Source organism: Thunnus maccoyii, chromosome 14 (assembly GCF_910596095.1).
Source record: "Thunnus maccoyii chromosome 14, fThuMac1.1, whole genome shotgun sequence".
NCBI classification, from domain to species: domain Eukaryota; kingdom Metazoa; phylum Chordata; class Actinopteri; order Scombriformes; family Scombridae; genus Thunnus; species Thunnus maccoyii.
The window spans coordinates 29844938-29860483 of NC_056546.1; the positions used below are offsets into that span (position 1 = coordinate 29844938).

Here is a 15546-nt window from a genome sequence, read left to right on the forward strand (position 1 = left end):
ATTTGAGACAGCATTAAAAGCATTAAACCAGATCACAGTCTAAAATATGACTTTAGTTGTGCGGGTGATGTGAAGACAGCACTGGGAAAACACTGCAGTCATATTCTATATACATAAAGTGTAATTTCTTACTCTGATGCGATCCAGCCTTTGACCTTGGTGAGCAGGGGTTCTGTTGATACTATGATCTTGTTACGGTCCAGTTTTACATTAGTCTAAAGTTACTAAAGTTAGGGTTTTGCATTTTGTTTGGCAACTTATTCCAAGTGCCAAGCTATCAAACTGAGGATGTTTTCTGATTTTATTTTTTTTTACCATTAATCATCCTATTTTTTGGGTGGTGCAGGATAATAGAATTTTGAAGTGAAAAGAAAAATACATTTTCCAACATATTTTTGATGATTCATGTTGAACTCGAGGGTGTACAGATACAGTACATTTATCTAATCAAATGTGATTTGGGGTGTTAAGCTAACCCTGCCCATCGTATAAAATCCCACTTTTTCAATTCAATTTCCAATTCAGTTTTATTTATATAGCACCAAATCATAACAAAAGTCATCTCAAAGCACTTTTCATAAAGAGCAGGTCTAGACCGTACTCTTTAATTTACGGTGACCCAACAATTCCCCCATGAGCAGCACTTGGCGACAGCGGCAAGGAAAAACTCTCCTTTAACAGGAAGAAACCTCAAGCAGAACCAGGGTCTAGGTAAGCGTCATCTACCTTGACCGGTTGGGTTGAGAGAGAAAGGAGGGGGGGAGGGTGAAGAGACACAGAGAGGCATAATAACAACAATAATAACAATAACAACGATAATAATAATAGAGATATGACTAGTAATAATAATAGCAATAATAGCTGTAGAAGGTGTCGAGGCAGAACACCCACAGGACCACGCCACTATCCTCACACCATCCCCGCAGCCATGCCCCACAACGTCCACAACCCAGACTCCGGATTGACTGTTAGCTTGTGGGTCATAGCAGCTAGCAGCAATAGGAGGGCTGTGTTTGGATATCAGTCAGCAAAACATTTGTTTTTTATCGTCCTTCTGATCTAACAATGCAGATTGGTGGATGTCCATAGTTCTCTACAGCTTCTTATCTCTCTACAGCTCTGTATTACGCTGTATTTCCTGAGCCACACCCACTTTCCAGCAGAGAATTAGATTTAAATCTTAGAACTAAACCCCACCCACATATTCTGTTCCCCTCTGAGACACATCACATCATGGAGGATAAAGACACTCTCACTAGTGCTCTTCCCCTAAATTCTGTAAGTTCTTACTTACTCATTATATCCACCCACCCTCCTCTATGTTGTCTTTCCAGGTTGGGTGGGAAAAAGACAATAGGATTTACTGTAAGAGACCTGGCTGCTTGATATTACCCTGCACACTTTGCTATTCCTGTGACATTATCATGTTACTTTTACACAGTATTTTGTTCAGCAGACACCTGCACTGATAAATGTAAACATTAAATGAAATGTGTGTCTTCCTACTCTAACTATAAAAGCTGCTGTTACTGTACATAAGCTTTTCGGTAGTCGTTGGCAAGATGCTTGAATAAAACCTGCTCACCAATGCACTGGCTTTAATCCCTCTTCCCTAACACTCACTACTTACCTTCCCTTTCCACTAAAATCTCATGACAGAATCATATATTATTATGAAAATAGAAAAAAGCACACTGAACCCATTGGTGAATTAAAGTAACTTATTGCTCATATTATCTAAATAACACATAGCTTGGAACCCCGGACAGATGAAATCTTACAAAAACCAAACATTTGCTTCATGTGTGGCTTAATGAGGAGGACTAAAGTTTGTCTTTTTTAATACGCTGTTGTTTGCAGGGAGAGAGGGGCAAGAAAGGCAACAGGGGGGCCAAAGGGGATAAGGGAGACCAAGGAGCACCTGGATTAGATGCCCCCTGTCCGTTGGTATGTCAGTATTCTGATGTGTAACCAAGAGCCAAAGGGAAGGAGCACTAGCTTGCCTCAGTTGCTCTAAAGCTTTTGTATTCTGTATTCGACTTCCTTTTGGCTCTGGTAATCAATGGTTCTAATCAACCTCAGGGAGGGTCTGGTCCAAATGTCCACTGCAGTCTCTCAGAGATATGCAGAGGTACTCAGCAAGGAAAAGGTTATGCTGTACAAATGAAAATATATTAAGGTCATGTGAAAAATGACTTGGATGGACCTCAGACCAGAACTCTGTCTGAGGAACTTTTTTCCCCAGGAATGAGACGGACAGGAACCAGGCAGCCATTTCTGATTAGTATCAACAGACACCAAAGCATTTTGTCTCAAATTTTTTCAGCCTCCCTATTTCAGCTCTGTAGCCCTGTCCTTCACATTGAAGCATAGCGGACAGGCTGAGGAGAAGCAAACTAAGTTCTACACGGACCCAAACCCATGTCTTTAAGACCCAGACCAACTGAACCCATAGATACTATCAAATTTGAGACCTGTACCTGACTGGAAACCCAAAACTATTTTTGCTTAATTTCATCCATTAGCTCACCTGGCAATGCACTGGCTATACTCTATCTCTTTCTCACTTCCCACTGGGTATTCCATGGCTACTTGCAACACACGGAAAGAAGCCCATCCCCCATTTACTCCTGGGGCATCCCTAGACAATTCCTTGTAATCCTTCTAGCAAGCTCTGGGTTTCCCCCATGTCTACACCTATTTGGATACACAGAAACCCTCTAAAAGAAGGTGCCCAAGAAGCATCCTTATCAGATACCAGATGCACCTTAAATGGTTCCTTTTGACACAATGAAGCAGGGATGTGAATCCAATCCTTGCATAAAAAAATGACTTGAACCCAAACGGTAACCCAGTAATAATGGGTTTGGGTCCACTTGCAGAACTCTAAATCCATTCACCCTTGTGAACTAAAGTATATGTTTCTGTCCAAGAAACATTTTCTCATTATGTCCTAGACCAAAATAAACTTTGCAAACTGATCTTGGTAAGCCCAGTTCCTGTCAGTCCCAGGTTGCCTGCATGTTTAGGTAAACCTGCATCCAATCATCCAGTGGACAGAAGTACAGATCCTCCTGCCATCAAGCAGTGGAGGACAAACACTCCTCTGCTGCAAATGAGCTGCAAAACTGGTTTTTCAATGGTTGATTTCACAAACAGGGTTTCCGAGGCTTTAAAGGGGAGAAAGGTGAACCAGGCTTGCCAGGCCTGGACGGGCTGGATGCCCCTTGCCCTGTGGTATGGTGGTCTCTCTTTCCCTTCACTTTTCCCAGCATGCCTTTAGCTACCCCTAACCACAGGCTCTCAAAATTTGTCCAATAGATTCACTTAAACTTGCATGATTGCATGGAGGTTAAAATGTAATTACTGCTGTTAATCGTTGGTTTGACTAACCCAGTAACAAGACATAACTTTCCCTCTGACCACCTGTAGAATTATAATGAACAAGCCTTTCCCAACCATTTCATCATACTTACTTGTCACTACATAACAAATTTTCTATTGTTAACATGCAGTTCTATGATTGTGACTAATATCAATAATCACCTCAATCTAAAGCCTTAAAATGTTTATGTTCCCGTACACAAAGAACTTTCCTTGATAATCCTTGTTTCCTCTGTCATCTCTTGCATGGAGCACCACTTTTTCCATCTTCAAGGCAACAGAATACCACAGGTTGTGAAAAGCACAGTAGGAGCTAATATCATTTGTTCAAAGAAAGTCAGAGTTCTGGTATTTCCCTGGATAGCATCATTGCAGCACACTTGCAGCAACTTAACTAAAGGCAACTTCATGTTTTTCCATTGTCGTGGGTTCTGCTTTCATTTCCACTGTTCTCCACCCACTTTAAAGAAGAGTTCCTGGAGGTAAATTTAAGCATAGGTACTTTCAGGGGTTGCCATCAGTGCTGCAGCACCACATTTTTGTCTGGCCCACACACACTTACTTCAGTCACAAACCAAGCAGTGTGAGATAATTGTGTTTGCTCCTCTTGTTTCCATTTTAATGATGCACTATATATCTGAAAGATCCTGCTTTGTGACAATGTCTAGTTACCTAAGCCCATCAGAGTTATTTGTTGAGTCTCTTCCGTGGAAAAGAGCTATTTAACATCAACATAAACTGCTCTTGCACCTCACTGGAACACCTAGTTGTTCACAGGCTGAGCAAGTCATGTCATAATCTTAACACTCTTCATAATTTGTTTTTGGGGATTTTGGGAGATATAGTCTGGCTTTACTATTTGATTATTGGTTGCTAGATATGGTATCGGAAGATACCTTGCTCATGCTTCAGAAATCTGGAGAAAGGAATCAACAATATAGGATTCTAATCTCTGAATTTCATCTTCGCAGGTAAGGTTATGTAAGGCATCAACACATCTTTGTCAATTTATGGGTGTAACCTCGACATAATTACTGAAGAAAAATGAGACCATGTCGGAGAGGATTGGTACTAGCCTGTTGGTGGTACTAGTGTCTCTCAAAACCATCTCAAGATAATGAGAAGACCCTTTCTTTCTTGCTTTCTTGCTTGCCCATCGGTCCCTTTTTACAGTCTGACTTTCCCAGAACCTCTAACTCTGCCAAATCCAACCCAGACTCAGTGGTACAATGTAAAATGAAGGAGGCTGCTTATCTTCTCAGTTATGGTCTCATTTGTCTATTGTATTAATAATGATGAATTCTTGGTTTAAAATATGGTATAGAGTTGCATAGTTGGGGGATCCACTGGTTCTGGAAGTAATTTTTATAATTGCAAATTTCAAAGTTTTCTGTAATGATATCCTTAATGTTCCTTAACATAGACACACAGCAGTCCCCTGGACAATTTGATAATCATTGAAACCAGCGTCCACTCACTGTTAGTGGACTAAGGAATTCATTGTATCTAAGCGAAATGCACTGTGGGAGTGGTAGTTAACCACCTGACTCCTTATTAAATAACCTGAATTTCAATATTTGATCATATATTGTACTGATAATTTAACTGCAAGTTGAGTTTTATGCCCATCCAACTGCCAGTCACCAAACATTGTCTGTGAAAAAAGAAATGGGACTTCCAGAACCCTGGATGGCCAAAACAATCTTTGCTGCTCGATGGAGAATACTAATTTCAACAGTTTTGTATGCTTATTTATGCTATTCTGTATGTTTCTTCACACTTGCATGATGATCTTGTTCATCTCTGCAGTGCACAGAATTTTTCACTTCACATCTTGTTTTTCTTTTTCCAGGGAGATGATGGCTTACCTGTACCAGGATGTTGGAATAAAGTAAGTATGAGAGTGTGACAATGTGTTGCTTTCTGCATCACTCTGGCAGCTCACATTTTGCTAACTTCACCAAAGATATTGTTCGAACTAATATATGATATTTTGCCTTTTGCTTTCTCCTTGCAGTGACGATAACTTTGGAATGGCTTGTGTGATTGTACATAGGATATTTATTTTTTTACTTTTTCCGTATTCTGTTATACATGGAAAAAATTTTAAAAAATCCTAAAAAGATATGGCAAATGTTTGTACAGATTGTTTATTTTAATACATATGATAATGTTTATGTATTGGATTTTTATATCTATGCATTATTTTAATAAGATTGGATAAGGAAAAATTATAATGTGGCTACATATGCATGATATTTGTGCATAATGTGAAGTGGATAATGCTTATTAACTTATTGTACTGTGTTGTTTTGTTCTGTTGTAATAGACCATGCTGCACTGAATTGTGGGGCTGGAAAGATTGTGTTAGCATTTGGAAAGTCTTAGTTGAACTCTCCTCTTTGTGATAAAGTGTTAAAAAACAAACATGGACAAGCACTGCATATATATTAGTTAATATTTTTACTAAATGTTCACACAGTGACAGAAAGCTGTTTAAAGTCTGCACTTTGAATTTGTGGTCATGTGCTCATATTGTACTGATGAACATGCAAACCTCTAAGATCATATTTAAGGCTGTCACCGGGTTAAAAGAGAATTTCCGTCCCTCTAGCAGCAGCATAGTATGGCAGTGTTGGCCAAATTTACATGAAGTTTGATATGGATCCTTTAGAAACTGATAGTGTATCAAATGCCCATAACATAATAAGTACAGATTATTTATTTAAAAAACAGATAATGTAATAATCTGCCTATAGTGTAACAAAATATTGATAACATTTCAGTTTTTAATATAATAACATATTATGTTTTGTGATGGTTATTGTGATATAATTTCAGAAGCAATTTTTTTCTAAAGAAACATGTAACAAATTAACATATACTATAGTAACATTAATACATTTTTAATTAGCATTTCAACTATGTGTGCGAGGGATGTCCAGGTTTTGGCACTAGGATTTCTAAGTAGTTCACATGAAATGGCAGATCAAGGGTCCAGAAGCAAAAGACTTAACTGATGATACACATATTGCTTAAAACATTATGCAAAAAGTTACAATGTCATACACATACATTTTCATTACATTATGGACAGGTTATTACATTATCACTTTTTTGTATTACATTTTATTTTACATGAGTTGCAATTATCATTTTCTACAGATCCCACAAATTCAATTTTGGCAACTTCTTTATTTCTTCACCAACACTTTGCTTGACAACTTATCTCAAAAAATAATGGCAAAATTGCCAAGAAATTGATAATTAATTAATAATCATTTACATAGGACCTTTTCTTTACTGCCAAAATCAGCTAGGTTTTCCTGTAGTGTCACCTCCAGGACAAACTGAAACAGAAAATGCACATTCATGTTAATTTTTCCATCTAACTAATCTAAATTTGGGTGTGATGGCCATCACAGTCACTACAGTCTGCTAGTGTGACTTTTAGTCTTGTTATGCTACACAAATGATAAAAATGTTTTTTTTTAACGGTGGTGTTGATAGTAATGTTTTTGGACAGACATTATATTCAAACCATGCCATGCCATGTGGTGTGATGATCAGTCATAAGGGGACAGCCTGAAATTCAGTCTTTTGGGTTTGAGTTTTCATTGCTCATGAGGAATCAGTTATTCCAGACAATCACAGTTTGCTTTTAACATCTCCGAACCAAACACTCGTGTCATGGAGGAGGGTCTCAACCAAGATCTCCTAACCATTTGAAGCTTTTAAAGTTCAGGCATGAAAGATCCTGGAAACTAAATGTTATGTTGTACAGCAGGAAAACAACATCTCTATGTTTTAGCTTCTTGTATATTCCTTCTGGTTTCAGTTCATTGTAAATAGTTTTGCCAAATTTTACAGGAAGCCACTTCCTGCTTTATGACTGTCAGTCTCTGTGTATTAACTGTAGTGTTTGTAGAATATTTGTTTGTCTTCTAATCTGAGGCACAGTATACAACTCATAGTGTTGGATGGAAATATTGCTGCTCACCCTTAAGGCATGCTGCTGCAACCGTCACATTGCCTCATTCATTTATGAAGAAAACTGTAACCTGCTTAGACAATGGAGATCTTATTTTTTATCAAGAACTACAGAATATTTTATTCACAAGCATCTTTTTAAAGGAGTGGCTGTGCTCGTTAAGCTAACCTCATTAACTCTACCAAGTGACCCAGTGTTGAAGAAATGGATGGACTGACTGGCGTGGAGCTTGATCCATTATATGCTGCTGCTCTTTGACAAAGCTTTGTGTTTCGCTCTGCCTGGATTTAATGTTGCCATGAGAGATTGTTGTTGGAACCTTGCCAGCAATAAAATATTCATTGTGTCCCGTTGCTGCACAGTACCTCATTAACTCATGCCTTAGTCACTAGCTGGCCTTGATTTAGCTGTTGTATCAATCATAAGTATGTCCAGATATGTTCTAATGTTCAAAATGTTGATTGTGTTCAAAATGACAATCATAAATAAACATACATTTCTGAGGAGTTTGATTTTGTTCTCAAAAATGTTTTAAAAATACTTTTTAAGGAGGCTGGGGATAATTAATTTCGATTAATTTCCTTTTCAATTTAGTAATTACTGTTTGTGTAAAACATTGTATTTTAGACAGTGAGAAAGCATTATGGGGCTGTTGCTCTTTCATAATTTGTTCTGTTTAAGGTTTCAGGCAGTTTTATCTATGGTTTCTGAGACAAAATTGTGTTGTGTCTTAAATCCCACTACTATGTTAATTTAAGGAACACTACAGTCTCTGCATTAGTGCACACATTTAGGTCACATGCTTTATGGACATCAAAATGTATCTGCTAATTCTGTGTCACATTTTCTTTTTATTGATACACCAACTTTTCCGCACCATGCCAGATCTTTTCCAGAAATGTTTACATTACCAAACCCTCTAATGTACACCTAATCCTGTCTGTAAAAGTTTGATCACTAACAGGGGTTTGGTTTGCTGCTTGTCTCTGAAGAATGCTAATCCACTTTGATTCATAGCTGAATGTGTGCTTCACTGCATGCACTGAATGAGGTGAATCTTTCTGAGCTGTTGTATGATGCCCAAGACAATATTTGTGGTGAAAGAGCACATCACAAGGATCAAATATCTTTGAAGGGGACGTATTACGCTTTTCCTTATTTTCAGACATATATATATAATGTCACAGTGTCGAATGTTCATGTTAATGGTGGCAAACGTGTCAAATAATGAGGTAAACATATGTAGAAGTAATCCCTGTGTGCAAAAAGCACCAGCTTCAGACTGCTCTAAATGCTCAGTTTCCAACGTTTTTTCTACTTTCAGCTTAAGCTGATGTCAACTTATGACAGATTTCTTTATATGGACATCTGCTCCGGGGGTAGTCACACTGAGCCGATCAAATAGTTCCAAATATCTCCATATGTTGTTGTTTCAACCTCTGCTATTTTAGTGAGGAGCACTTTTAACTTCCTGTAAATTCTTCACAATAAAAGTCTCCCTTTAGTTAGTCATCTAAAAGCATTTAATTTGAAGCAGTAAAACAGGAAATGTTTGGTTTGCATTGGAGGTAAAGTTAAACAACTCTGATAGTAAAGCTGACCAATCAGAACAGAGTGGGCTCATTGGGAGGAGGTCTTAAGGAGACAGGAGCTAAAACAGCCTGTAAAGAGAAACTGTATACTGAGTGGCTGCATAAAGGGTCAGTATAAGATAAATAATAGTTTTTTGAACGGTGAACTGTGAAAGCTACTCTAGTGGAGTCCAAAAATGAAAAATTTAGAGCTGAAATGAGCATAATGGGTCCTCTTTAAATCAAACATCTAAAAGAAAAAATCCCTCAAAATACACTTTAATACACAGCTGTTCTGATATACAGTGCATTTCGTGTTTGGCTGCAGTTTTGTTTTTATTGTTTGTTTTGGGTTTTTTTTGCTGTATATCTGTATAACCAGCACAGCAAAGAAATACACACCAGATACAAATCACATAAAGATGCAATACTAATATTCAGGCACCAAACGTTCTTCAGTAGAATGAAGGGGAAACTTCAGGATGACTGGCAGGCTGTTGTATGCAGCAAAGGCCAAAAGATCTCATCATTGTAAACTTGACTTTTAGAACTAACTTTTCACAGGAAGCATTATTAAAGCAAAAATGAATTTATACATTTTTTTCATGACAGAAATACATAGCTACTGCTACAACACAAAGTCAGCTAGGCGTGGATAATGTGGCAGGTTACTTTGCGCCAAAGATCATATTTTTAAATCTAAAAAGAGGATGTGGTAGTGTCACGTCCTCCTCATAAATGTGTTTCCATTTCTGGGAAATTTATAGTAGACTATATGAAGACTATGGAGCAAAAGGTAATTCTAGGCTTTGCCACCAAGAATTGCAAAGTTGAAACACATTTTTTGTTTTAAATTCTTGAAACATTAGATAGATGTTTGGAATTTACTGTTCAACCATCTCTCAGGAAAAGGTAAAAAATATTACAGTTCTTTGTCACCAAAAAAATGCACTGTACATCAAACACTGATGACTTATGTTCTTTATGCATTACAAACTTGCTTGTGTGACTGATTAAGTGAAATGATTAAGCTGTATTTACACATATGTTTAAAGGGTCAACATCCTTTCCAACTGGCTAAGAAGTAGGGCCACCAGAGAGCATCTCCATGAAGCCACAGACAGGAAACTTGAAGAAATTTGGAGATATCTTTGAGTTTTTACCCAAACCTGGAGTTGCCATTTCGACATTTTTCCAGGAAGCTGGACACAGGGCCAGTAACGTTGGAGGCTCCAGCAGCAGCAGTGAGTAAAATGACTTCAATAAGACTGGAAAGTAGAGGCCATGAACCATCCTTTAGTTAGTCATTGAAGGCTCTCTGGACAGGACAACCATCACTGCCACGGGGAGATACTGTACCTACCGATGTGTTTCTTTGACTTCATACACTTTGATTTATTTGACTCCTAGTGAAAGCGATGCATGGACACTTTAGCACATGCTGTTTTTTTGTGTTTGATGTGACATCAATACTGTAACTGTGATTAAGAATTCAGAGCAGCTCACAGAGCAGATAGATGCCATGTGTTTCCATGAAAACCAAAAAACAAAGGGAGACCCTTTTGATGATTCCTTCTTGATTTTATCTGACTCACTGCCTTCTCAAAAATCCCTTTACCTGCAGCTATGACATTATGTTTGAATGGTTGTGCTGTATAGGAAATGCTTTGAAACCACATCACACATCATGCCTAGTTACATATATGATATTCTTTACTTTTTTGTATTGAGGTGTTAAAGTACACCAAAATTCAATGCTGTAATTGTAAGTATTGTACAATATAAGACAAAGGATTGTATGTATAAAGGTATTCAGTCTTTGTATATAGGTTGAATTGATGAAACATGATTTTACAAACAGAATAAGCATCAAAATTCTCAAAGGGCAGTATTCACACTTTGATAATGTACAGATTATTGACAATTGTTTCTTGATATATTTACAATTTTTAAAAACTATTCTTTGGCCTCTTTTTCACCAAAACGTTTATAGACTTAACTATTTTCACATTTGCATACACCATATATCCAATCCCTATCACATACAATAAGATGTATTGCATGAACATTGAGTATTTTCAATTTTTGACTCAAAAATATCAGCAGATATAAGTCTTCCTTCAATCATTTATTTACCTTTGTCACTCTGAATATAGATGGCTTTTGATTAAAAGTCTATATTTTGACTGACCATTACTGTACATGCAAATAATAATCTAAAGAAGCAATGCCCTTTATCAGTGTGATACACAAAACACTTTCCTGTTTCATTGAAAATCAGATGGACAGAAGCATTCCTTATGTCATATTGACAGCTGCCGTGTAAACAGACCTGGGTCAAATGGTGTTTCATTTTTATTTATTTGCTTATTTTCCAGGGTTTGATTGTAGTAGTTTGAGATTACAAGAAATGTACTGTTTCAACTGGTGAAAGTGCAAGTGTGCTACAAAACACAAAAAATAGAGAAAAAAAACTTACTTTTAAATTCTAAATATTTGAATCTTCAGTTTTTAATTTAGATTTTTCAATTTCAATTTGGATATTTAAATTCTAGCAAAAGCTGCATGTGTGAATAAATATAGTCTGAAAATCACGTGAGCTAAACAACAATGTAATATTGGAAGTTTTACTGTAAATCAATTACATTTTGAAAAAGAAACCTTTCAGTAATAAAAGTATGGTGGCTTGGAGAGCTCAGCACGCTGCAACGCAAGAAAACGCAAGCAAAATACACAACACAAGCAAATTAAGTGAGGATCTTCATCTGTTTGACAACATATGCATCATATTTAGAGAAAATGCTGATTTACTTTTACAGCGTTTTTTCTGTGTATATGTGTTTTGTTTATTTACTTGTTTTGTGTATTTTATTGTGTTTTGTTTTTTTACTTGTGTGTTTTTTTCTTGTTGCGGTGTGTTGAGGGCTCTTGGCCATCATACAAAAGGGATCATTACCACAATTCATGACTGATAACATCTGATTTTATGAAAACATTTAAGTAGAATTTGATTGTTACTTGTGTTGTTTAAAGTTGTCATTTCAGTAAGAACTTTCCTGTCATGTAATGTAGCATTCACCAAATAAGTTAAAGATACACTCCCTTTTTTTCTTTTTGTTTGTGTCTTTTTAGTTTGCTCTCAGCTCTTCTTTCAGCTCACTGCTGCTGTTTTGAAACTCAACACAGCTGAGCTTCAAAACATCAAAAGTGAGCTGAGAGTAGATATTTGGTCACTATTGGATGTTATAACAAAATGAAGGGGTGCGCCTTTAACTTACTATTTTTGGAAGTTTCAATGCATTTTCTTCTATAACTGTCACATTTCTATTTTGCACAAAGATGGAACTAACAGTTTGTTTGTTTTTTTTATTAAGAAAGCAAGTTGTTCCTTTGCTTTATGTACTTGGTTTGCTATGTCACAACTTATATGTGTCTTCAACCTACAGTACCAGTCAGAGGCTTAGACACACCTTCCCATTCTAGGGAGGTGTGTCCAAACCTTTGACTGGTACTGTATATGGTAGTAAAAGTGCACTCATGTAATACACTGCAAGCAATACAGCAATCATAAAATTTTTGAGTGTGAAATCAGGTTACAAAATACAATTTTTATGTAAGTGCGTGAGTTTTAAACAAATAAGCTGCAACTGGTTGTGAATGTCATCCATGGTTTATGTGGCTGAAGTAACTGAATCCAAATATGCATTATTTGACTCATTTTATATGAAGAGTACACATATATTTTTGGTTTTGTATCAAATGCAAAGCTGTAATTGTGCAACATTTGGTTGGAATAATTTTAATGCCAGTATGCATTTTTTACTTTGCTTGATGATCAGCTCTCCAAGTAAGCAATAATGTACCCAATGGTGTTCTGATGTAAAAAAAATGGGTGATATTTAGGTGATTTGTTTGATAATTAGATTGCCTTTTCATTTCACTTTATTAATTCGGTCTAACATCCAGTTCATTTGAGCTGATTTCTGTTTGGGAGGGATACAGTGTTTTGTTTTTGGCTAGCCAATCAGTGAGCGACATGTCCGTTCGCCTAATGTCATATTCACTGGACCCTGATCCTGGGATAGTGGTTGTTTGGAGCGGTTAACTTTATGTTATTCAGAAAGATTGAAGAAATACGATGATTTAAGAGCTGCTTTTTGTAAGTCAGCAAATGTGTTTAAATTGATTAGTTATTCAGTCATGAAAGTCATTTAAAGCAAAATAAATGACAAGCATTGTATGGTTGCAGCTTCTGAAATGTGAGAAATTGCTTCTTTTTTTCTATATATGATGATATATGTTATATCATCATATATTGAATATGTTTGGGTTTGTTGGTTGGGCAAAACAAAACTTTTAAAGAGAAAAAATCGACAGATGAAACAATAATGAAAATACTTGTGAGTTGCAGCCCTACTTTCTTATATTGGAACACCTTGTAGTGCATTATTCTGATATGGAGACTGTGTGAAACTCATTTTAATCTTGTTGATAGTCAGTTAGTTTCTCCAGTGAGTTCACTGGCAACATACTTTCAGGCCTTAGTATTGTTGCTAGGGTTACCTGCTATATAATATAGTTTAAGCATGGACATCTGCTAGCCAGTCAGATTCTTGTGTTTACTGTGGTATTGAAAAGAGGAAATGGTGAATGGTGAATCACAGCAAGTGATAATGTTTGTTATACACAGTAAATATGTTCAGTGAGAATAATCCATACTAAAGGCCTAAAGTTCTTTGATGCTGATAATACACTTATGCCTCACAGTGCTCTTCAAATGAAGTGTTAACACAATCTGCTTTATATTTACACTAGCAGTTGCACCATATTTTTTTAGGTAACACTGTTTGTATTTATATTTGGAAAGTAAAGAAGATTTAGTAGAATAAATGTACATAAACACAGTTAACCTGCCTTATTTTGATCAAAGTATAAATCATGATGATTTTTTTTTTCTGTAATTGTCAGATTAGTACATTATCTGAGAATGGATAAGAGGGCATTATACTGGATTTGCATGCTATTGTTTAGCCTTTATAAAGCACTATTTACATTTGTTTTCATTTTTTTTCCTATATTGATAATGGAACATAAGATATACTGTACATTATTTCTGCGCAGTCAATTGAAATCTGCCAGTTGAGTGACCTTTGTGCAGATTTCTGTGCTACCACAACATTGAATTTAGATGTATAAGTTTGTTTTCCAATATTCAATGTGACTTCCATCCACAGTTGGGGTATTCACTGCAATCAAGATTCACTGAGTACCTATTAGTTTAGTGTGTCAGAACTAAATGTTTATAAGGTAATGATATTGTTTTTGTTTTTCAAAAAAAAATTATTTTTACTTTTTATAATCCAAACAATGGCAGCTGTCGTCACTGATTGCCAAACAGATTCACTGTTCAGTACAAGCAAAATTTTGAAGCAATTTGTCACTGATTCAGAATAAAGAAACCCATTTTCAACTGGGTGGAATATTAGTTTGCATTTATGTGTGTGTGTGTGTGTGTGTGTGTGCGTGTGTGTGTGTGTGTGTGTGTGTGTGTGTGTGTGTGTGTGTGTGTGTGTGTGTGTGTGTGTGCATGTGTGCGTGCGTATGTGTGTGTGCAAGCCTGTGTTTTGTTGATTTGGGATTTTTCATGTTTTTTTGTTTGTTTGTTTTTGACTGTAACTGCAGTGAAGAATCTCTTTTATTACTTCTGACACATTATCAGACATGAAATTAATATAGTACAATTCTGTAAAACCCCTGAGTCACAGATGATGATGTAAAGTAGGATGCTTTCAAAAAATAATGTCATGAATATTTTTTATTAATCCATTTACTTCGAACAAAGTGCAGTAATCTGAAGAAACTTAAATGAAATCCATATTTTCTGTGAGTACTCTTAGCCTTTAAACAGCAGCAAACTGCTTGTTCGTAATGTCTACTGCAGCTAAAACAATGATACATGAAACCACTGGAGCTGAGAGGATAACTCGATTAACTTAAGTTGACTGGCAGAAAATAAATCAGCATAAATTAATTGTTTAGTCACTTTTCAACTAAAAATGCTGAAAGGTTGCTGGTATAAACTTCTTGAATGTGATAATTTTCTGCTTTACAACACTGTAAATTGAATATGTAGAGGTGTACAGGGCTTGTACTGTTGATCAGACAATATAGGCGCAGACTCTGAAAAGCGTACGCTAACTGTATGCAACTGGCTAGCCTATCCTTAGTGTTCCCACCAGAATTAACCATATCTCCTGTCAATAAAGGTAGGTTTGTATTTACCAGTAAGAATAAGTTAGTGAGAACATAAAACAGAAAAAGGATTTTGGATTCAGAATTAAAACAGAAAGCATTATGTAAAAAATAGAATTGATTATTTTCTAAAGCCTTAAAATCTCAAATACTTAAGTTGAACCTCCCCTTATCTCTTTCACCCTAGTCTTTCTTAAGGTCTCTCTCAAAATGTCACAAAAAATGTCAAACTCCATTAGACCACCAGGGGTAGCCAGACACTTCCACTTAATCAGTACTTGGAAATGGTAAAAGATCCCTCCCAGCACAGATGAGTGTCATTGTGCTTGTGGACAGCAAACAGAAAAG

General features: G+C 36.4%; 1 protein-coding gene across 2 annotated transcripts in view; it reads left to right on the forward strand.

Annotated features, from left to right (window-relative positions):
- col13a1 (collagen, type XIII, alpha 1) overlaps window positions 1–10573 on the forward strand; it is a 141710-nt gene extending 131137 nt beyond the window's left edge. Inside the window, exons 36-38 of one of the 2 annotated variants that reach the window (XM_042432580.1) lie at window positions 1861–1947; window positions 5237–5275; window positions 10002–10573. In XM_042432580.1, the coding sequence (XP_042288514.1) occupies window positions 1861–1947; window positions 5237–5275; window positions 10002–10034 (159 nt within the window). In that variant the 3' untranslated portion in view covers window positions 10035–10573. Of the gene's footprint in view, window positions 1–1860; window positions 1948–5236; window positions 5276–5401; window positions 7847–10001 lie in introns of those variants that run through there. The other variant, XM_042432579.1, reaches the window with a different exon arrangement.
- Window positions 10574–15546: the final 4973 nt, after the last annotated feature.